Below are 24,508 nucleotides of genomic sequence, written 5' to 3'. Positions count from 1 at the left end.
TGCCTGTTGCCGAGATTCAGGATTCAATAACAGCTCCTAACTAAATCCAGCCCTGCTATTCCACTGTAGAGAAAAGAGGTCAGTCACATAATCACTGAACTTTTGAACTGATCAGCCATAGCATTTAGGCCTCCTGTCTAATACTGTGTAGGTCCCCCTTTTGTGCTACCAAAACTGCTCTGAACATCAGGAGATGAGGACTTCTTTAGACCCCTGGTGTCCTGTGGTAGCACCATAGTAGCACCAGATGGTTTACATCCTGTAAGTTCAGAGGTCAGACTTCCATGGACTAGACAGGTGAACCTTCACTCCCCACATGACTAAATGATCCTTCAGCACCCTGAACTCGAGCCCTAGTCCTCTGGCTGTGTACCAGGAACACCCACCAGACCCGATGTTTAGAGGTGACCTGACGCAGCCATCATAATTACGGACTTGTCAATGTCACTCAGATCCTCACTGCTTGCAACCATTTCAATAACTTATTGCTCTAATTTTTCACAGCCCTTCACAGGTGACACTGACCAAGATAATCAGTGATATTCCCTTAGTCTCTCAGGGGTTTTAATGTTATGGCCAATCAGTGTATTTATGATTTTAAAATATTGTTCAATATTTAAAGGAAATTGCTATGTCATTTTATTCACGGTTATATTTATCTGTTTTTTATTTTATCAAATTAAGACATGAGTTGTAGAGTACGCTGCTCACAGTGTGTTTTAGGACTCATACATTTTATCTTTGCCGTGCTACTTTGCTCTCATCTGACATGTTTTTTGTCTTGGGAAACCCAATGTCCACCTACTCTGCCCAAGTGTAGTATCCAAGTGTAGTATCCAAGTGTAGTCACTTTTGAAACTGCCACAATGCCACAATGCAAAGATACCAAGACTTCCACCCCAAATGTTACCACAGTATCTAATGTGTAAACACAAGAATACTTGGACCCATATATATTTATATAGCCTACATATACCAAAATATTACAAATACAAAAATACACATATATATATTGGAATGGACCAATTCATATGGACTAATATACATGACATTAACCCACTGACTTGGCAGTTGTTCTTGGCAGTTTGTGCTTTCATGGCATTTGGCTGCAGTAAAGTGACAGGTATGCTTTACTGCTGAATTCCCCCAGTAGCCTGAAGCCACAACATTGGGGTGGAAGAGTCAAGTTGAGGCAGAATCAGCTCTTACCAGGGGCTGACACACTTCATCATCTCATGAGACGTTACAGAGATAGGAGGTGTGGGGAGAATCACACAAATGCTTTCAAAATTAAATAAAAACACAGAGTCCTCAGAACACAATTCTCTTCCTCCAAAGTCGATTGCTTCCACAAATCCAATGGTGTGTCAAGCTTTGATGTAAATGGTCCGGTAGACAATGGATTTGGTTGATATGGTTAATCTATTAGACTATTTTCTGATTCCACCTGCAACTCTGGATTAAAATATTACTGACAGCATTTCAGAATTCACAGCAGAATTCAATAACGTTGGCGCTAATAGCTTGTTAGCATGTTTGATGCTGTCCAGTGCCAGGGTTAAAGCATTTCTGAGAGATGTGTGTCAGGATTTCTCACTAGGGCTCATTCTTAGAAACAGGGATTGTTTAGGGTGTGGCACTCACCCAAAGGAATTTAAAAACACCTAAATCTCTGCTCTGACCGAGGTAATGAGCCCATTTGAAAGACAAACTAGATCACATAACCATGAGCGTATGCACTATGTACATGGATCTTTAACTTTTATTGTTGGTTCACTGTGTTCAGTTTGAACACAAAGAGAAATAAAATAGCATTATATTAAGGTATTTCCAGGGATAGTTGGTGGGTAAAATTGCTTCTGTAAAACTGCTTGTCTTGGATACACCTGGAAATCAGATTTACAGGGAACCACGGGCTCTTCACAGACACTGACATGTTGTTGGTCATTTGTGGAGACTTCTAGTTGCAACATTAAAAATATATATATTTCTTGAAATTTAATTGAGACACTAAATTTTAGTTTTAATTTTTTTAAAGCATGATAAATTGAGTAAGTGAACCTGTTGTCCAGACTGGTGAATAATTACTTAATCTGAGAGAGCCAGTATGTGAGAGTGAGGACAATTCTGGATCTTTCTAATGATTTAAGGATCTGGATCTTAACATCATGTTTTATTGGTTACCATAGTTAGCCAATAGTTAATCGTTTTAGTTAACATTTAGTTAACTGCATTCTTTCATCTCAAAAATATAGCTCGTCTCCGTCCTTCACTCTCCTTTTCTGCCGCTGAAACGCTCATCCACGCTTTCATTACATCCAAAATTGACTACTGTAATAGCATTCTTTATGGTTCATCTAACAAAGTCCTCAAAAAACTTCAGTATATTCAAAACTCAGCTGCCCGTCTCCTTACTCACACACGTTCTCATGACCACATTACACCTGTTCTTCAAAAACTTCACTGGCTTCCTGTCCCCCAACGCATACAGTACAAAATGATTCTGCTTACGCACAAGACCCTCCACGGTCAGACCCCCTCTTACCTCACTGATCTTTTACATTTTCATACTCCATCCCGTTGCCTTCGCTCCTCCAATGCCAATCTCCTGTCAATTAGCACTAGGACCAAGCATCGGACCTGGGGTGATAGAGCGTTTTCTGTTGCTGCTCCATCACTTTGGAACTCTCTCCCTCAACAATTACGCGACTGTTCTGACCTACCAACCTTCAAATCACTCCTCAAAACCCATCTGTTTCGATTAGCTTTTAAATTGTAATTTTATTGTTTTATTTTTATTGAGATTTTGTGGCCTTAGTCCTAGCTATTATACTGTTGTTGTTTGATGGTGTCTGTTTTATGCTTTTATGTTACTGTGAATACTATTTTAATGTAAAGTGTCTTTGAGGTCTCTAAAAGCGCTATAGAAATAAAATGTATTATTATTATTATTATTATTAACATAAATTAATTCACTGCTTGGTGATATTAGGGAGGTACACGTACCAGGTCAGTAGTACTTCTGAGTCATTTTATTGCTGATTGTTGTGAATTACCTTGTTATCTGCACAATTGTGATTTGTTTCAGGTGGTCTACCTGCTTTTAAACGGGAAGCTGAGATATATACATATACTGTATATAGGCGAGCAACTGCAGTGTATTTAAGTAAGATGTAGAAAATGTAATGATCATGACCAGCCTGCGCTAACCTGCGCTACAGACTACCACCACTCACACCTGTCCTAAACTCCTAACTGCTGATGACGATGATGAGGTTCCCCCCCCTCAACGATCTGGAACACATCATCACCCCTATTTGTGCCCCCCCCCACCTATGAAATCAAAAGACTAGGTCAGTTTCAGATGTTGGAGGATTCTTTTTGTGGAATGTTGTTTTGGAGACTGAAGGCTCAAATTGTACCAAAAGGAAGATGTCACATTTTTCTTTCTGAGTTCCTGTGTATTTAAATGAATGAATGAATGAATGAATGAATGAATGAATGTTTAAATTTATATAGCACCTTATCAGGACACCCAAGGCACTTTACAATTGTAAACACAGCTACGTCACAGACAACCAATCACACACCGGCAAGAAGTGCACTCTCTACCGGGATCCACAGCCCCCTGGGGGACTGAATGGGGTGCAGGAAGAGGAGAGAGAGGACAGACCCTAGTGACAGAGCACCATCCACCACTGGGCATACAAACACACACATTCAGACAACAACTTAGAATTTAGAAGAAGATTGTAAACCATAGCCTAATTACTAAAACTTAGACTAACAGCTGTGCCTGGGAATTCCAGTGGATCATTTGGTATTGCGCTTGCCCATGTCATAAAACAGTCCTTGTTCTGGAAACCACAAAACTATGAATGCGATAAGTTAGTATTATTATTTTTGTTGTTAATGTTCATGTAATTTGTTACTGCTGCAGACAGAAGCCAAATTTACACTGTTAAACAATAACAACAACAATCCCAGAGAGGGATGTAAATGGTTCAGTGGTACTCCTATACTGAATTACCTCAGTATAGACATTTACGCGTGTTTGGAAACCACTGCCACACAAATGTGGCAAATGTGTTATAACATCGAGCTCGAAAGAAAAAATCGCCCTTTCAAACCATCCCCGATGGAACACTGAAACACACACACACACACATTGGGCTGAAAGACAGTGGAGAGAACTGGTGTCTCTTTTCATCTGTCTGGGAGACTTGCTAAGGTTTGACCGATCTGTTGTCTCTCAAAATTTTCTCCCATAAAGACGTTATGACAATTACATCTTGATCAAATACATGCTGAAATCCTGGAAGATGTATCTAAATTTATATAATCAGATACAATATCAGGGAAGTATGTCACAATACAGTGAACTGGTTCTGCAGTTTTGTGCACACAGAATATCTAACTCTAATTTAAAATTGTTGTTATACATTCATGTATATAAAATAATTTTGTTTGGGAATGTTTATAGCAACTGCTCAAGTCAAGCGCTTGGAGACAGAAGACAGATCTCCAGTGTTCTAAAACTGCTGGTCTAGAACTTGTTTACTTGTTTCTTGGTGTGACTAAAGTTATATTTTAGTATATCTAGCCCTGGTTCAATTTATCCTTTTGACCTTTGTTTCTTCATACTGTATCTGTTCTGTTGATCTTCCTCCAACTTAATGGGGACAAAACGGAAGTTCTCCTTCTGGGCCCAAAGGCCACAAGACAGAAAATACCAGATCTAATGTTAAATCTCACAGACTACCCCATTACACCTGGCTCAGTAGCCAAATCTTGGCATCATACTCGACTCTGACCTATCATTTGATAACATTGCCGAGCTAAGAAATGCTTTATCACACACTGATACACAGCATGATGCAGAAAAATTGGTACACGCCTTTATTAGCTTCAGATTAGACTACTGTAACTCATTACTGTCAGGATGTTCAAATAGGAATCTAAATAAACTTCAAATAGTTCAAAAAGCCACAGCCAGAGTTCTGACTAGAACTAGGAAATTCGATCATATCAGGCCAGTCTTATCAGCCCTGCATTGGCTCCCAGTTAAATTCCGTATTGATTTTTAAATTCTTCTACCGACTTATAAAGCACTGCATGGGCTTGCTCCTGATTACCACCAGGAACTTATTTCCTATTATGAACCCCCACGTCCACTAAGATCACAGGGTGCTGGACTCTTATTCGTTCCAATAATTAATAAAGTAACAGCAGGGGGAATAGCTTTTTTTTATAAGGCCCCCCAACTATGGAATAACCTTCAAGAATGTGTCCCAGACTCTGACAAGGTCTCAATCTTTAAGTCTATCTTGAAAACTTACTTAGCGTTTGGTAGTTAATGTGCCCCCTTAGATAAAGGTTACAGATCCAGGGGTTTATGGGTGAAAGGTTTTATGGTAAACTGGGGTGCAGGTGCTGTCATCCTGTCACTGCTCGTGATCACTCGTTTGTTGACGGTGTAGTGGATGGGTGCCAATGTCTCAGGATGCTCCCGTCTGTTACCTTCTAGTTCGGCCCTTTTAGTTAGGCTGTAATAATTTAATGCAAGAGTTGCTGTCACACTCCAGAAATGTCCCACATATGAGCCCATACTGCCCTGCTATGGCTGTATCTCTGTGGCCCTGGTCTACTATTACCAACAAGATGTTTAGGACTGAATAAGAATGACATAGAGAACACATGTATATAAATACACAAAGATCTTTTCTTCGTTTATGTATCTCCCTAATTGTTGTTATGGTGACCGACGTCGGCCAGAGGAGGATGGGTTCCCTCCCTGGGTCTTGGTTCCTCTCAAGGTTTAAAGAGTTTTTCCTTGTCACTGTTGCCCTTGGCTTGCTCACTGGGGGCTTGGACTCGGACACTTGTAAAGCTGCTTTGTGACAACAACTGTTGTAAAAAGCGCTATATAAATATTTTGATTGACATAAATGAACAAAACACTTTAATGACCACTCAGACTTTTCTGAACTTATATTGCTGATTGAAACGGTGCTATTGCTTCAGTGATGCTCTTTAGAGGTTGTAATGGCTTCAGTTGTCCACCAGATGTCACCGTCACTGAAGCCTTGAAGCTTCCAATCTTTGTCGGCACAATTGTTGGGAAAGACTCGGTGCTTCATGAGACTTCACTTGCCCATCAGTACTGGTCAGGTACCTCACGCAGGCAGGCGTGTATGGCGCAGCTACTATGCATCTCTGCGCTCGGTCACGCTGCGCATGCGCAACGCCACACCTCTTTGGGGTGAAGACAGCCTCTCTAATCGCGTTTGGCACATGTGCAACAACCCCATTTGCGGCGCTCACCTCCGGGCCGCACAGAAAAATATATATCTTTTATCGACAATCAGTCTGAGTGGTGTTTTATTTAGAAAAAAATAGAAATGGGATTTTGTTTCCAATTACATCCGTCAGTGCGTATGGTGGGTTTTATTTTTATGTATTTCATATTTATTTTTATGCCAGTCGTATTATTTTATTTCGTCGTATTTACCCCACTTTAACGGCCGATCCGTGAAAATATTGTCTGATTTAACCGGTCCGTGGTGCAAAAAAGGTTGGGGACCGCTGGGTTAGAGTACCTGTAACCCTAATTGTACATTTCCATCCAGAGTCCTTATAAATGTGACATCGCCACAGACATAAACATATACGATGTATTTTCTCTTGTCCACAAAAAACACATGAACCAATGGCTGTCGTCATGGTTACCAATTATGGCCTTTGCAATCGGGACGATCAAAGCCGTCAGTGTGAACACCGCCAGACCGCCACGTGTTCACCCAACACGAGACATTTAACACATCAACACTTCTGCCTCTAAAACGCGATTTTTGCAATAAAATTCAGAATCGCAATTTGAATATACACATTAGGAATGTTATTAGATTTATTGTATGATAACTGCAATCAATTATAACCCTAAAACCATTCAAACACCAGTATAACATTTAAATTACTAATCTGGTATTAATCAAAACCCAATATATTTAATAATTATGGGCAAATTAACAAAACTAATTAATCAAAATATATATATTATTTACAATAAATAAATAAATAAATAACAAAGTTTCTTAAAAACAGTAAATAAAGTACTGCCCTCATTGAGCAGTGATACAGCTATTACTATGTGTGAGTGCGCTGGTGTCGTCGGAGAGTACTCTGTCTAGTAAAACTCTTCCCACACTCTGAGCAGTGATAGAGCTTCTCTCCTGTGTGAGTGCGCTGGTGTTGGCGGAGAGTACTCTGTTGAGTAAAACTCTTCCCACACTCTGAGCAGTGATAGGGCTTCTCTCCTGTGTGAGTGCGCTGATGTTGGTGGAGAGTACTCTGTACAGTAAAACTCTTCCCACACTCTGAGCAGTGATAGGGCTTCTCTCCTGTGTGAGTGCGCTGGTGTCGGTGGAGATTACTCTGTTGAGTAAAACTCTTCCCACACTCTGAGCACTGGTGAGTTCTCTCCTTTCTTGTGTCTTTCTGTGACTGCCTGTGAGGTGTGTTAGTGTGGAGAGTATCAGAGGATGTTTGTGGAGTACTGAAGCTTTGCTTGGATGCCAAATTCTCCCACTTAATTTCTCCCGATTTCAGCAGCCTGGTAAACTCCTCATGGTGGCATCTCCTGATGTGTTTGTGCAGGTAAATTTGAGCTGTGTAACAAAGTTTACACATGGAGCAGGAGAAGACATCATGAATGTTATTCATCTCTGGAGGAAAAAAAGACAAGGAATGTTGAGTGAAAGGAATGTTGAGTGAAATCAGGTGTGTCAGTGCAGAGCAAACACATGATATATGATACATTTTAGTTTAAAATGTTGTAAGTATAAATTGCAATAAAATCACAGTGTTTGGACCTTCTGCAGAGCACTTTTTGTTCCAGATGTAGTCAAACGTGATGCCGAGATCTTTGGCGTACTCATCTCCATACCACACCAGGAGCTCCTGTCCTGTTCTGATGGGTCGGCAGCAACGATACAGAATCCCCCCACGATACTGGAAGGCCACCAGATTCTGCTCTTCATCATTACGAGCACAATTCACATATCTGAGAGAAAACAGATAAGGAGAGAGAGAAAAAAAACATGGGAGATGAATAAGTGGTGGGAGAAGTTTTTTATATACTTCAGAATTCATAACATACGACCAACAGCCAATGGGCTGCAGACTTCAGTACTGCATTCTCCACCTCATCCAATTAGAGTGAGTCTCCTTCTTTGCATCTATGTACTCATCACAATGTCTGCTCTTGGATATCTAGAAAAATAAACATTTAATACAAACAAATACATTACAAAAATTGATGCCCCAACACCAGTAGAGAGGTGTTATGGGATTATATAAGACCAGTAGAGAGATGTTACAGGATTATATAAAACCAGTAGAGAGATGTTACAAGATTATATAAGACCAGTAGAGAGATGTTACAGGATTATATAAAACCCGTAGAGAGATGTTACGGGATTATATAAGACCAGTAGAAAGAGGTGTTATGGGTTTAAATATGACCAGTAGAGAGAGGTGTTATGGGTTTAAATATGACCAGTAAACAGGTGTTAGGGGTTTATATAAGACCAGTAGAGTGAGGTGTTAGATCAGGGGTCACCAACCTTTTTGAAGTTGGGAGCTACTTCTTGGATACCAATTATTGCGGAGGGCTACCAGAAAGAAAGTTGTTGAGCGGGGGGGAATTGGGTTCATGTGCACGTCAATCGCGGACAATCGCTAATAGCAGCAAAAACATAATTTATAATAAAAAACATAAACGATGCAGCGCTTTGGTGCATGGCAATATAGTGAGCTGTTTTTAAAACAAGCCCGCGGGCGACTCATAACGTCCTCGCGGGCGACATGGTGCCACGTTGGTGACCCCTGTGTTAGATGATTATATAAAACCAGTAGAGAGGTGTTAAGATGATTATATAAAACCAGTAGAGAGGTGTTAAGATGATTATATAAAACCAGTAGAGAGGTGTTAAGATGATTATATAAAACCAGTAGAGAGGTGTTGGAGGATTATATAAAACCAGTAGAGTTGTTACAGGATTATATAAAATCAGTAGAGAGGTGTTAAGATGATTATATAAAACCAGTAGAGAGGTGTTAAGATGATTATATAAAACCAGTAGAGAGGTGTTGGAGGATTATATAAAACCAGTAGAGTTGTTACAGGATTATATAAAATCAGTAGAGAGGTGTTAAGATGATTATATAAAACCAGTAGAGAGGTGTTAAGATGATTATATAAAACCAGTAGAGAGATGTTACAGGATTATATAAAACCAGTAGAGAGATATTAGAGGATTATATAAAATCAGTAGAGAGATGTTACAGGTTTATATAAAACCAGTAGAGAGATATTAGAGGATTATATAAAACCAGTAGAGTTGTTACAGGTTTATATAAAACCAGTAGAGAGGTGTTGGAGGATCTGTAACCAAGTCTGCCACACCACTGCTTGTGCAGTCTGCTTTTAGAGACTATAAATAAAGAGCAGCTGTAGTGAGGTCTAGTAAGCAGTAACTCACTGCTGAGTCTTCTGGGGGTATTAATTCAGCGAAATACAAATGAAGGTGCCTACTGGAAGGACCCTGATGGGCCTGCAGTATTGTGGATGCTGGAATGAGGAGGGTGGACTGGGAAGATGAAACTATGTGAGGCTCTACATTTAACATCTCATCCTGTGTGTAATTTCAATGAAAGAGACTCACCACCCAGGAGTAGCCGCTGTTCATGGCCTCCTCTTTGTCCGTCAGTTCTCCCTGGTACGGCCCAAAGTGCGTACCGACCTGAACAGTCTGACCTCTGTTAAACACTCCCAATCCAGCATCAGGAATACTGGACTTATGAACCTCCAGACCAGATGGAAGTGTCTGTCTGGCTCTGTCTGTGACCCCCACAGGAACAGGTGTATCTGGGATGATGAGAGCAGGACCATGAACTTCACACTCTTCGATGAAGAAAGATCTGCACACCTCACAGTCTGGAAAAGCAGGAGATAGAAAAATGATGCTCAGAGACCTTATTTTAAAATACAGTGGATATTTATTACTGCTAAATATTTTATTCTACAACAGTCCAATACAAAATAACATGGTGCAGTAATGCTGCAAATATGGTAAATATTGTAGAAAAAACTTGCAACCCCATGTTTCATGAATTTGAACAAAGATGTCTGTGCATATAATAACATAATATCATTTTAAGACTGTGACGGGCAGGGAGTGAAATAAAATTGAAGCGATCATGCCAAGTCTCTGGGAAAAGGGAGGTTTTAATGAATAAAGTGCATAAACCAAAAACTCATGACACGATACAAAGACCAGCAGTCAACTGGTACAAAGACAAGACATATATAGACAAACAAACGACCCTCAAGTGAGACAGATCATAGGCCCCGCCCACCTGAGGGACGAACACAATGCAACAAGACAATTGCCGCTGTGGACGGGGGCGACATACCGTGATAAAGACCATTTAATGCCACGGATATAATGTCTCACTCCAGTTGGCACCCAGCAAGACCTGTTCCATTCCCACATCCACCAATCACAATTACTGTATTTTCCGCTACTTGGATGGTATTGGCCTTGTGATGAGCATTGCCTGTTTTCCTCCAAACATGACACCTGGCATTCACACCAAAGAGTTCAATCTTTGTCTCATTAGACCAGAGAATTTTGTTTCTCATGGTCTGAGAGTCCTTCAGGTGCCTTTTGGCAAATTCTAGACGGGCTGCTGTAACGTAGCACGCGCTGCGGAGTGAGGAGGTGGACACAAACGCTGAGGAGAGCGAGATTTAATAAAGGGAATACCGAAATCAGGGTCGAATAGAAATGCAGAGGTCAAATCAGAGAGGGAGTCCGAACACGAAACATGGAGAGACATGAGCGAATGAAACTAGAATTAAAACACGAGTAGGACACGGAAACAAACGAAACAACCAGGTACATGAAACACAGAGCGACTGGGCAGCGAATGAGAAGTACTCACAACAGCATGAACAAAGTACAAAGCACAAAACCACGGATCACCAGACTGGGGAATGACCGGGACTTATAACACTGAACTGAAACAAGGGACAGGTATAACAATAACACAGGGGCGTGGTAACAAACGAGGAAACACGGAGACAACGAGCAGGGCGGGATAAACAGGCAGGGAACACAGACATGAGGGAACTCGGAGTGACAGCTAAGGGAGGGGGCGAGGCCATACGTGACAGCTGCCTTGTGCCTTTTACTAAGGAGTGGCTTTCGACTGGCCACTCTGCCATACAGGCCTGATTGGTGGATTGCTGCAGAGATGGTTGTCCTTCTGCAGGTTCTCCTCTCTCCACGGAGGAACGCTGGAGCTCTGACACAGTGACCATCGGGTTCTTGGTCACCTCCCTGACCAAGGCCCTTCTCCCCCGATCGCTCAATTTAGATGGCCGGCCAGCTCTAGGAAGAGTCCTGGTGGTTCCAAACTTCTTCCATTTATGAATGATGGAGGCCACTGTGCTCATTGGGACCTTCAAAGCAGCAGAAATGTTTCTGTATCCTTCCCCAGATTTGTGCCTCGAGACAATTTTGTCTCTGAGGTCTACAGACAATTCCTTTGACTTCATGCTTTGTGTTTGCGCTCTGACATGCAGTCAACTGTGGGACCTTATTTAGACAGGTCATTCCAAATCATGTCCAATCAACTGGATTTACCACAGGTGGACTCCATTTAAGCTGTAGAAACATCTTAAAGATGATCAGTGGAAACAGGATGCACCTGAGCTCAATTTTGAGCTTCATGGCGAAGGCTGTGAATACTTACGTAAATGTGATTGCTTCGTTTTTTTATTTTAATAAATTTTCAGAACTCTCAGGAAAACTTTTTTCACATGGTCATAATGGGGTATTTTGTGTAAAATTTAATTTAATCCAATTTGGAATAAGGCTTTAACGTAACAAAATATGGAAAAAGTGAAGCGCTGTGAATAATTTCTGGATGCACTGTAGACCTATGACATCAGTCTTGATGAAGGCCATGTATGTGTATAGACGTATGACATCATTCTAGATGAAGGTCATGTATGTGTATATAGACCTATGACATCAGTCTAGATGAAGGTCATGTATGTGTATATTGACCCATGATGTCAGTCTTGATGAAGGTCATGTATGTGTATATAGGAACAGACCTATGACATCAGTCTGGCCACACACACAGTGGTAAAAGCATTTTGGCTGTGCTGGCTACATACTCCAAACAACATGAAAAATAATTCAGCTTGTACAATCAATTCAAATCAAATCAAGTTCCATACTGTATAGGAACCCTGTTGATGTGTATCTGCTGTCTTACAGAAGTAGTCTTCATCTCTGGGTTCCTCCTCTTCAGTGTAACTAACTCTTGGCCTCTGCCGGAGATTACTGCCTCGGGAGTAGATGTTTACCTGCACTGCAGAAGCCAAGGGTAGACACAAAAAAAGATTCAAAAAAAGTTAACTTAAAAGTATATTTTATAAGTATAAAAGTATATAGTTATTAAAATCTTATACACATAATTGCACATGGACATATGATCGCACGCCAGTGAAGGATGAAACTGCACAAGAATGAGTATTACACTAAGTTGTATGATTTTTTTTTACCGTTTTGATGTGTAGTTGCTAATTCTAGTTAAAAATCAAACATCCAGAATCCTTTTTCACACATTAGGGGTATATAGTGAATATAAAAAGTGTACACAACCCTGTTAAAATGCCAGGTTTAGTGATATAAAAAGCAGGTAGAGTCTGCTCCAGTCTTTTCTACTGCTCTACAGATACGGAGGGCTAGCTGAATAATGTTTTAAACTCTTTATATGCCTACCTAACTTATGGGATCTGGGCTTCTTCTGGACAGTTCTATTCAGTTCTGATGTAACTCCTCCACCTGAAGTGGTACAGGCCTCTGTCTTCACATCCAGAAGTAATGACCAAACAAGAAAAAGAATGCTCATATATCAAAACAGGCTCATGAAACACACATTCCTTACACACTCCCCTCAAACTCCAATCAATAAATTATATTTGTGTAAATATTAATGGTAATATGTAGTATTTACTAAAACAATGTAGTAAATTTTTGGTACTTTTAATTATTTTTATATACAATGCAAAGTCAGGAAACATATATAACATCATAAAAACACAGGCACAACAGCACACCTCAAGTATTCCCAGAAATTGATCAGCTCACATGATTGTTGGATGGCATATATGTCCCCTTTGCACAACTTCAATCCAAATTTGATTTTACTTCCCAAATTCACAGTTGTTTCATTATTTGCAAATTAGACACTACATTAAAAAAAATAATGTTTCTTTTTAACTGCGAACACTCATTATAGAGAAACTTGGAACAATTAACTGAATGAGACATTGTCTACAGAAATATGGGAGGAGCTTATCTAGAATTCATAGTTGTTCCATGAATTATAGATACAGGCTCACGGGTTCTACTATTCTAAAACTAGACTGAGTAAAATATGCAGCTCAGTTTCTCCAGTGTGACAGGTACCTGGGACGCACGGTGTAGGGAGAAGGACGAGGCACAGAATCCAACTCTTACCACTATCGTCACCTTTATTAATACAAAGCGTAGACAGCGCACGTATAACATGAAAAACACTTACAGACGTATACGACTCTAACAAAGACGAGCACGGGACACTGCGCGAATGCACATTAAATAGACAAACCACATAAGCCCCGAGACGAGCCACAGGTGAGACCAACCACACCCACGAAGATCCACAGACGCAGACGACTAGACGTAGACAACATAAACACACGCCCAAAGGGGAGGGGTCAGGGGCTGTAACGTGACAATTCCATAATTTTGAGGGATGTCTGTCACATCTTTTCTGGTTCTGCCCTACAAGATTACTGGACTAAAACCTTCCAGTTGTTTTCAAAAAGGTTTAAGAAAAATATTCTTCCAGACTAGATCTTGACAATCCTGTTCAGATACAATTAAAAGGCCATCATGGTGCTTCATCCTTGTGGCACTGTGACCTTTGTGACTACGACTTTTCACTAAGACCCCAGTGTTAACATGCGTAAATGGGGTGCAACTTACACTCTGCGATATTATCAATTCATTAATGAGAACAAAATCTTCCTGACACATTGATAAAGAAAACAGTACTACGTGTGCCACTGTATTATTAAACCTCACTCACAGTTCTGATTTAATGTCAAATAAGTGCAAAACTGTGCTGTAAAACTGTTACTCCTACAGACCATGAAAGTAACATCACAAATGCTTTACCTGTGAGTAAAGAGGAGTGTGTTCCTGGGGTTTTGTGACAGAGCTGGAGTGCGTCATGGGTTTTGTCTTTACAGGTTTTACTGGGACACGTTTAAGGTTTCTTGGTGCTGGAACACAGAACCATAACCTTTACCAAGTCCTACAACTCATTCAAATGTTATTTTTAAATGTAAAAGTGTCCAATGAAAGTGAAAGGTCTTCAAAGGGTTTTTGGAGGAAGTCAACCTCGTGTTTACATTCTACAATAAAACCAAATGCTGCATGTCACGGTTAGCCCCGCCCCCACCTGTCACTCACATCAGTGTGTTGTTCTCCATGTGCCTATGTTTTGGTTCCCCATGTGTTTCTCCTGCCACTCCCATGCCATTTATAACCACGCCCCATGATGACCACTCCCACCTGTTTCCTGTTAGTCCAGTGTATTTAAACCCTGTTCTTTGTCTCGTGTAGGACTGGTTATTGTGAATGAATTAATTAGTTTGTTTGCCCCATCACTTCACCACGCCTCGGGGAGTTACACTGCAAACTAACAAAATTAACCTTGATGTTGCGGGCTAACTCACAATGCTTACCTTGAGGTCTCCTCTCCAGTCTGGGTGTCCACTCATCCTCTGAGTCACTGTGGTCAGTAGGGGGCGCATCTTTTCGTGCTCTACCTCGCCTCATAAAGGCAGGGATAGTGCAGTTCAACCCTAAAATATACAAGTAGAGAAAGAAAAATGGGCGGGGGGTATTCAGTCAGTGTATGCCTACACCATTCAACAGATTTTATGACAATTCCATGTGTTTCATTCAGTTTCATGTCTTCTCTGAAAGACATCTGTTAAGAGTTAAACGTAAACAAGAACATGAGTCCCTTAATTCAGCCTAGTTATCCTCATTCTGGGATGGCTATCTTGTCATTTTCTCTACTGTGAAGTAACGGCCTCTCTGTGTTGATTTTGTATGCTAATGACCACTGATCTCATTGGCCACAGGGGCAGACTGGACAACATGCAGTGTTGGCGAGCTCTTCTATATTTACATAACTGAACTGAAACAATGACAACAGCAGGTTCATCAGTCTGACATCACACTGACTAGCATATCCAAACAGTTGACATCACACTGACCAACATATCCAAACATCTGACATCACACTGACCAACATATCCAAACATCTGACATCACACTGACCAACATACCCAAACAGCTGACATCACACTGACCAGCATATCCAAACATCTGACATCACATTGACCAACATATCCAAACAGTTGACATCACACTGACCAGCATACCCAAACATCTGACATCACACTGACCAATATATCCAAACAACTGACATCACACTGACCAACATATCCAAACAGCTGACATCACACTGACCAACATATCCAAACTGCTGAAATCACACTGACCAACATAGCTGACATCACACTGACCAACATACCCAAACAACTGACATCACACTGACCAACATATCCAACACACTGACCAACATACCCAAACAGCTGACATCACACTGACCAGCATATCCAAACAGTTGACATCACACTGATCAACATACCCAAACAGTTGACATCACACTGACCAGCATATCCAAACATCTGACATCACACTGACCAATATATCCAAACAGCTGACATCACACTGACAAACATATCAAACAGCTGTCAGAAGCTGGGTTTTCTCTGCATGGGAAAAGAGGTTTTGTTTACCATGTCTGTCCAAAATCAGCTGTAACTCACCGATGGCAATCATGGCACGATAATTTCTCTTCATGTTTTTATAACGAACTTTTTCCCATTTCTCCAGATGCATCCACTCTGTCTTTGAGAAGTGCACTTTAATCTCTGTGTAATCGTCCTTACAAAACAAAAGATAATAAATAAGGCAGTGCATTCCTGAAATAAATTTACCTAAGCGAGTACACACATCCAAACACGGCTGCATTATGTATCCAAATCCATTTGGTAGAACTTGGTTTAGTCAAAATTGCACATAAAATGATATAAACGTTAAATGCATAGGAAGATACGTCTTCCTATTTATAAGAAACGTTTCATAATGTTTCATAAACGTTTCATAGGCTCATAATTCTGGCCTCCATCAGAAGTTCAGTGAGACTTTACTAAGCATGATTATATTTCACATGGATAAGAGCAGTCATACATCACCTCTCTGACTTCAGAACAACCACTTTTGGGTGAAAAACACTATAAATACATCGTTAGATCTAAAAATTTGAGAAAAGGCTTAAGTAACAGAATTAAGAGCTAATGTCATTATACAATATTAACAGAATTAAGAGTTATTGTCATTATACAATTATTAATTAAAAATTAATCTTAACATTCATTCCATGAGATTCTAAAGGTCCAATAGTGGACATCAGTTATTTTGCTTTGAATTTCCCAATTTCATTGCCATCACAGCAACAACTGGTGTCATTAATACAAAGTCCATTAGCATTAAAATCCTTAATAATGATGGTCTAAAGATCTTTGTCAGCATGCCTTCTCTTAGTCCAAAATAAAGCTGATTACATCTCTTGTAATTAGTGAAGCAGACAACTCCCAGTGAAACAGAATGGATGATGATAATTGATCCTTTTGTCAGTTTTTTTTAGTGGCTGTTAATACATTTACCTGCAGCACATCTAGATCAGTTGCAGCCAGCGGTGTTTTAATGTTTTTATTTCATATACACGAGATTAGTGGATAGTAGTATATAATATGTAATTATATAATGTGTTTTATTTGTAGAATATGTCAGCACTGTGACGCGGGAGGCAGCAGACGGACGAGACACAGATTCGCAGGTTCACTCACGGTCTTTGTTTATTTTAAAGACAGATATTGCGCAATAGCGCACGTAGAACATTTAAACAAGCATGGCAACGTGTAGACTTTAGACAACGACGAGCACAGGACACTGTGCAAGCGCACATTAAACAGACAAACCACATTAGCCCCACGTGATTACGAGACGAGCCACAGGTGAGACAGATTATCACAAGACATAACCACAACCACGAAGATCCACAGACGCAGACAATGCACGTGGACAACGTAAACACACGCCCAAAAGGGAGGGGCCGGGGTCCTCAACGTGACAAGCACCAAAGGAATATTGTTTGTTTACAGGTCAGTAAATCTCTGAACAGGTCAAATACAAGTAAAATTATCATCTATGACTTCCTTAAAAAATAAAAACAAAGTTTTAAACACTGTTAAGAGAATCTTTGTAGGAGGGTTCTTCTTAGTCCTAACAGCAAATGGTTTAAAGCTCTCAATCCATCTTCATTAGGGATGACTTTTAAAGTCCGTTGAAATCAAGGATTTGGCAGGTAGTGTTTGTTCTTCCGGGTGTTCAAGGCCTTGTAGAAAGTGTGATGAGTCTTTAACATATGTACATGAGGACTGAACAATTGGTTGAAAAATGTCATCTAGAAGTTGGAAAATAACCTATATCACTTCTAGTCGTAGCACTACAACAACTACAGTAAACAACTCACCTCTTCAGAAGAGCTCATCTTGACAAGCAAAAAATCTTCAAAGCTCAACTTTCTGGGAAGGAAAATAGTAATTTATTATCACAGTAAAACAACAACCCATCGCTAATTAGCTACATTTTATGTAAAGAACATCTCAGCAGTTACAAAGGGGTGTAAAATATGTGATGTAGATAGATCTTATTGGTTTTTTAAGACTCCATCACATAGCAAGCAGCTACTGTCCCTGAAGCAGGACTACAGATTGAGAGTGCGTATAGAGCTTGCTAGCTGCTTAGCTAGCTGTATTGCACAGGTGTCAAACTCAAGGCCCGCGGGCCAAATGTGGTACAGGAGAAAATTATAAAAGAAGAACTGATGTCCATAGAGCTTGGATGATATGCAAAGGTTAGTGATTTAGTAAAATAAAGGTGGGTTTTAGTGTATCCAATGTGGGTAAGTAAATCTTTGGAGTACAGCTATTAAATGAGTCCATTTTGGTGTTATACAAATTTGGTGAGGTGTTTTATCCTTTTTATTATGGTTTTAAATATAGGCACTATTAATGTGAGGAGCATAAAAGGGTTGGTGAGAGCTGAGAGTATTTAAAATTGATATAGTTTTATTGCAGGAATGTGCTTTACCCATCTTACAATCTTATAAGAAATGGGATGAGAGATAGGAAAAAGGGCCAGCATTATGGAGTGGGTCTAATGTAAATAAAGCTAACGGAGTGGCAATTGGCAATTTAAATAAAAAATCCAAAAAATTACAATTAAGTAGGTTATCAGAGATGGGAGGGCTTTGATGGCGGTTTTAGACTTTTTAGGACAAGAATTTAAGATTATGAATGTATATGGGCATGCGGATAAACATGAGAGGCAGGAGTTGCTTGAAGAGTTAGGTCTACATTTGTTGGGAAGAATGCCGGTGATACTGGAGGGAGACTTTAATTGTGTATTGACAAAGGCAGATAGGAAAAGGGGTGGAGATGATTTTAAATGAGACCAAACATCCTGGTTATTACAAAATATTCAATATAAAAAAGGATTAGTAGATGGGTATAAGTTGGCACGTCTAGAGAGAAAGGCTACACGTGGTATAAGCAGGATGGAGCCAGGGCATCCAGGATTGATAATCTCTTTGTAAGGGTTTGGTGGGTGGAAGCGATTTGCGGAACTGATGCCAGGTTTTTTCTCAGATCATGTTTTGTTGACCCTCTCGGTCCCCTTAAAGGTGAAGACAGGTAAGGGAGTGTGGAAATTAAATTGTGCATTACTGGAAAAGGAGGAGGTGAGGAGAAATTATGAAGAAGAATACATGCAATGGGCGATCATTACAGGACTGCTATGAGACGAGATTGGACTGGTGGTAAATGGTGAAGACTAGAACTAAGGCCTTCTTTCAGAGAGTGGGAAAACGGGAGAAGATGAAGGTATTTTAAATTAATTCATGAGGGGTTTGACTTTTACGAGGATATAGCCATTGTTAAGCAGAAGATGACAAGGATAGCAAATTAACAAAGTGAAGGAGTGATGCATTATATGACAAGGTGACAAAACTTTTGTCTTGCCAAAATCTGACCTTTCTGTGTTGATTAAATGATCAATATTTCTGAAGTGAAGCAAATTTATTTTCGTAAATTAAATCTCATTTGGGAGGGTTTCAGCTTTCATACAAGTCATTTCTAAAACCAATCGATGAATTTAAAGTCAGGTTATAAGCTTTTGTTTCCACAACATGGATAAAAGACAGAATTTATGTCAGAGGCTGTAGAATGGCAGGGGTTTTGGAGCAGGTTATACACCCGGACCAGGCCTGCGCGATACCAGGACGGAGGATAACAGACAGCCTTATACTGATTCGAGACACCTTCTGTCTAGCGAGGGACAGAAACATTAGATTGATAGTGCTCAAATTAGATTGTGAAAAAGCCTTCGATCGGGTCTCGCACCAGTAACTGTTTCAGGTACTGCTAAAGATGGGGTTTCCTAGTGGCGCATTTCCACACGGGCCTGCTTGGCGCGGTACGGTTCGATTCGCGACGGTTTGTGAGTGTTTCCATTAGTACCAGGTACAAGTTTGCCGATACCTTCAGGTACTTTTTTCGTACCTACTCGCTCGAGGTTCTAACCGTTCCAAAGCGGAAAACTTCTGTGATGTGGAGGAACAGCATGACAGTGATTGGCCAGGGAATGTCGTCACAGGTTGCGTCACAGGAGAGCGACTCCTCCGCTATCGCCATCTCGTCCATTGTTGTACGGTGTTGTGGACGCATACAAATGATGTCACGACACTACAACCCGCGCGCCAACAGCGACTCCACCCACATTGTGGTGGTCCACCATTGTAATGTAAACACAACGCGACCGTACCGCTCCGTTGCGAATCGATCCGTATCGAACCGTACCGCGCCAAGCAGGCCCGTGTGGAAATACGCCATAGGCGTTTTTTTTAAGGTGGATGGAACTGCTGTACAAAGACGTTGTCAGCAAAGTGATTGTAAATGTGAAGTTGTCAAAGGCGATAAATATAGGTCGCAGTGACTGTCAGGGATGTCCTTTATCACCCCTCCTGTATGTGGCCTGCATAGAGCCGCTGGCACAGTGCGAAAGGGTGTGCCGGATTTTTATGTTTTTAGGGAGCATCTTTGTTGCAACCCAGGTGAGGTATGCTACCATGGATTGACAAGACAACAGGGGAGCTGATGAGATTTTGGACGGGATCCTATTTACGAAAGCTGAGAGTGTTAAAAGTAGATCTGAGGATCCCAGTGGCATTTGACATGCCCAAAGAGCATGCTTTTATCTCCAAGTTTTTTAAACAGTTTGGATTAGAGGAGGAGGGGGTGGAAGTGTTGAGATGTCATCGAGCTATGATTGTGTGTGTGCAGGGACGGGGCCGCCCTTGACCCGTGCGGGGCCTCACAGAGGAGCCGGCACGAGAAGTGTGGAGGAATGCAGCCCACCCCGCCCTGACGAACACGCATAAAGACCTGTCCCGGCTGGCGGCCCATGAGGTCCTCCTGGCCAGGGATGTGATGCACTCCCAGGGCATGGCGAGAAATGCCAGGTGTCCGCGACTCGGATGTGGCGCGCCCGAGACCATACGACACGTCCCGTGGGAGTGCAGCGTGTGGTTGCAAACTAGTGCCCTGTGGTGCCCGTATCTACCAGCAGGGGGCCCCCCCAGGCGTTGCGTTACCGGCAAGCGGTGAACGGGGTGGGCTGGATGGTAATATTGTAACATTTAAAATAACACAAACAAATTTTAAAGTTGGTTTTTAAATGGGTTTTAATATATGTAGTGATCTGTGATCTATGAAATGTGACAAAACAAACCAAATTCATGGATGTAAAAGTCGTGCTTGGGATGATGTAATGGAAATTGTTAGTTGGTTGTATTTTGTACAATGTAGTGTGTGGAACAACAAGAGGTGTTTTTCTGTGGGAAAAAATGGCTGTAAGATGATGCAAATATGTCAATAATAATAATAAAGTGGCCCACCGTGTCATTGTATGTGAGAGCTTAAAAAGCCAAATAAAAAATATGTAAAATACCTGCAGTGAACAAAAACTACATTACCCACAATTATGTTACCCGCAGAGTGACGGCATATCGACACTGCAGTGTTTCTACATGGATGTGATTTTCCCAATAAGTGTAATTGAGAAATATAAATAATGATCCCAAAATGTCCAAGAAGAGGAAAAATTTATGCAGATGTGAGCAGAAAGATGGGAAAGCGAATACATGTTTGTGCTTCAAGGAGAAAAACCGGTATGTCTTTTGTTTTATGGAGTAGTGGCGGTTGTCAAAAAGTACAATCAACGTCGACATTTTGAAAGTAAACACGGAGCTACGAGAAAAACAACAAATTGCCAAAGAATTTGCGAATGTGTCGCGAAAGCCACAACCACAAACAATGCGGCAGTAAAAGCTAGTTTGTTGTGGCTGAAGAAATCGCCGCTTTTTCAGAGGGAGCGTTTTTGAAGCACAATTGTTATTTTCATAGTTAACCTATTTGATATTTCAAGTTTTGAACAAAGTAAATGTAATTTCTTTGATATTTGTCTTTATTTGCTTGGATAGTTTGATCGTTGATTGATGGAGTAAAGTGGGTTTCATAACCTAACAAATTAAAACGATGTATGTTATAATAACAGAGCAACAAGCAAACATTTGTTACATCTATGTAAATATATATGTAATATTTGAATAAGTACTAAATTCAGAGTTGTTCAACCATTATGCTGATGTGGCCCGCGGTGAAAATGAGTTTGACACCCGTGCTATTGGCTATTTGCCCCACTGCTAGCTAGCTAACATATCCACACATGAACTAACGTAGACCACGCAAGTTAATATGTTACATTTTCATTCAAGGTTATAATTGCCACTAAAAATCTTTTATCTAACATGTAAATAAGTCAACGTGTCTAGTTAGTGTATCCAGACACAGCAAGCTAGGTACCGCTAGCCAATTAGCTGTTTTCCTTTCAGCTATTTTTCAGGTAAATAGTTTGGTAGCTGATTAACGCTAGCTAGTTTTAGTCAACAAAGTACTCAAATAACATGTGAAGTGGTCAGTACTCAAGCTGACCCGGTTACTTTACCTGCACTACTGTACTGAGGTAAACACGGTGCTAGTTCGCTGTCACCCGGTAACTTTACCTGCACTACTTTGCTGAGGTAAACACGGTGCTAGTTCGCCGTTACCCGGTAACTTTACCTGCACTACTTTGCTGAGGTAAACACGGTGCTAGTTCGCCGTTACCCGGTAACTTTACCTGCACTACTTTGCTGAAGTAAACACGGTGCTAGTTCGCCGTTACCCGGTAACTTTACCTGCACTACTTTGCTGAGGTAAACACGGTGCTAGTTCGCCGTTAGCTGTTGAGTCACGTCACACCACAGCTGTCACTCAACCCACAAGCTAAGTAGCTAACCGCCTGGTCAACGAGCTGGTTTAATTTATTTAGTGTTTTAAACAGAACAGCAATCATCTCGAATATAAGAGAACGAGTTTCAGTTTATTAGAGATTGTTCAGTTGTTTTCTAATTAGTTTGTAGATAAGCAGCTAAGTTAAAGTACCTGTCAGAAAACTCCTCTTGGCGGGACTGAAGTGAGTGACGTGATTTGTGCTGTACAGACCCTCATTTTCCCGCCTAAAATATGAATCATAACAGCGCGCGTCACAGTAGTGGACAGTTACCTGTGTGTATGTGTGTGTGTGTGTGTGTGTGTGTGTGTGTGTGTGTGTGTGTGTGAAAGAGAGCTCACGTTTTAGGATGTAGTTTGTATTAAAAAACATACCTATTTGACTCTTTATCTATTTATGTAGAGCGATGTGCTGGCAGACAAAATTTTAAAATCAGTTATTGCTGTGCGGCTCCGGTATCGTATGCAATGTCTATGTGGTTATTGATTATGTGTGTGAATATGTGTGCTGTTTAGTTTAAGTTGCCCTGTGTCTGTTTATGTAGTTGTACAGTTATGAGTCATTCCTGCCATGTGTGTGTGTGTGTGTGTGTGATGCTACCCTGTCAATGACATTCCCTTGTTTCATGTATTAAATTGAGTGTGTTCTGTGTGATCACGACTTCACTGCGTGTTTAAGCTAGGCATTAATAATTTATGATTACGGCATTAATAAAGAGCCTTGTTGGACCTCCCTACTGGCTTTCCTTGCCACGCCACAATGTATTCCCATTCAGTTACTGGTGTGTAAATAAATATTCCCATTCAGTTACTGGTGTGTAAATAAATACTCCCTTTCAATGACTTTGGTGTGGGGGTCTTATCGCTCCCGGTCACCAAGAGTAGAACATAATACACACAATGTTTAAATGAACGAAACATTTTAATGACCACTCAGACTTTTCTGAACTTATATTGCTGATTAAAACGGCGCTATTGCTTCAGTGATGCTCTATTGAGGTTGTAATGGCTTCAGTTGTCCACCAGATGTCACCGTCACTGAAGCCTTGAAGCTTCCAATCTTTTTCGGCACAATTGTTGGGAAAGACTCGGTGCTTCATGAGGCTTCACTTGCCCATCAGTACTGGCGCTCGTTCACACTGCGCATGCGCCTCTTTGGAGGCGAAGGCAGCCTCTCTAATCGCGTTGTGCACATGTGACAGGTAAGTGCTGTTTTTTTCATGATGAAGGCACAATACATTGTTCATGTAGTGCCATGTGAGTTTTCTGTCTATAATTTAATTGATAGTACAAATAATAAATATTTTATTGGTAATCTTTTGCATTAAAGCGGGCCACAGCATGCATCCTTAAAAATAATCAAAATATTTATAGGATTCATTTTTATCTAAAACCAAAAAGGGGAAATGACACGCTGGTGACAATTCAGACACATAATTCATAAAATATCTGTTTTTTTTAATAAAGAATAAATGAAAAACACTTAACAGTTGAAAAGGGACATGTTAGCTCTCAGCTAATGTCTGTTTTGCACATTACTTTTAACCATAAGTCTTTCAAACAGTTATGCATATATGTCTGTAACAGGGTGGACATCCTGGGTCAGAGATTTTTACAAAAATGTTTAAATAAGTGCTACAGATTATATGCTTGAGCTTGACTAAAATTAGTTTTTAATAGTTTAACATGTCCCTTTCATAATACAACATGAAAAACTAATAAAAACAATGTTTAATATTCAAAAAGCTTTGAGATCCAAATGACTCCATATCCCAGGAATGATCCTTA

General features: G+C 40.5%; 1 protein-coding gene across 1 annotated transcript; it reads right to left on the bottom strand.

Moving 5' to 3' along the window:
- Window positions 1-7,146: 7,146 nt before the first annotated feature.
- Window positions 7,147-22,983, bottom strand: LOC143484565 (histone-lysine N-methyltransferase PRDM7-like). The gene is made up of 11 exons (XM_076983357.1): window positions 22,874-22,983; window positions 17,803-17,854; window positions 16,034-16,151; window positions 14,867-14,995; window positions 14,304-14,410; window positions 12,861-12,945; window positions 12,352-12,447; window positions 9,726-9,997; window positions 8,204-8,271; window positions 7,872-8,062; window positions 7,147-7,724 (listed from the first exon to the last, which is right to left on the bottom strand). The coding sequence occupies exons 2-11, from the start codon at window positions 17,818-17,820 to the stop codon at window positions 7,147-7,149; spliced, it is 1,662 nt and encodes a 553-aa protein (XP_076839472.1). The 5' UTR covers window positions 17,821-17,854; window positions 22,874-22,983.
- Between the last annotated feature and the right edge of the window lie 1,525 nt (window positions 22,984-24,508).

This window comes from Brachyhypopomus gauderio, chromosome 20, assembly GCF_052324685.1.
Source record: "Brachyhypopomus gauderio isolate BG-103 chromosome 20, BGAUD_0.2, whole genome shotgun sequence".
Taxonomy (NCBI): Eukaryota; Metazoa; Chordata; class Actinopteri; order Gymnotiformes; family Hypopomidae; genus Brachyhypopomus; species Brachyhypopomus gauderio.
This window is presented reverse-complemented; position numbering and strand designations above follow the sequence as displayed.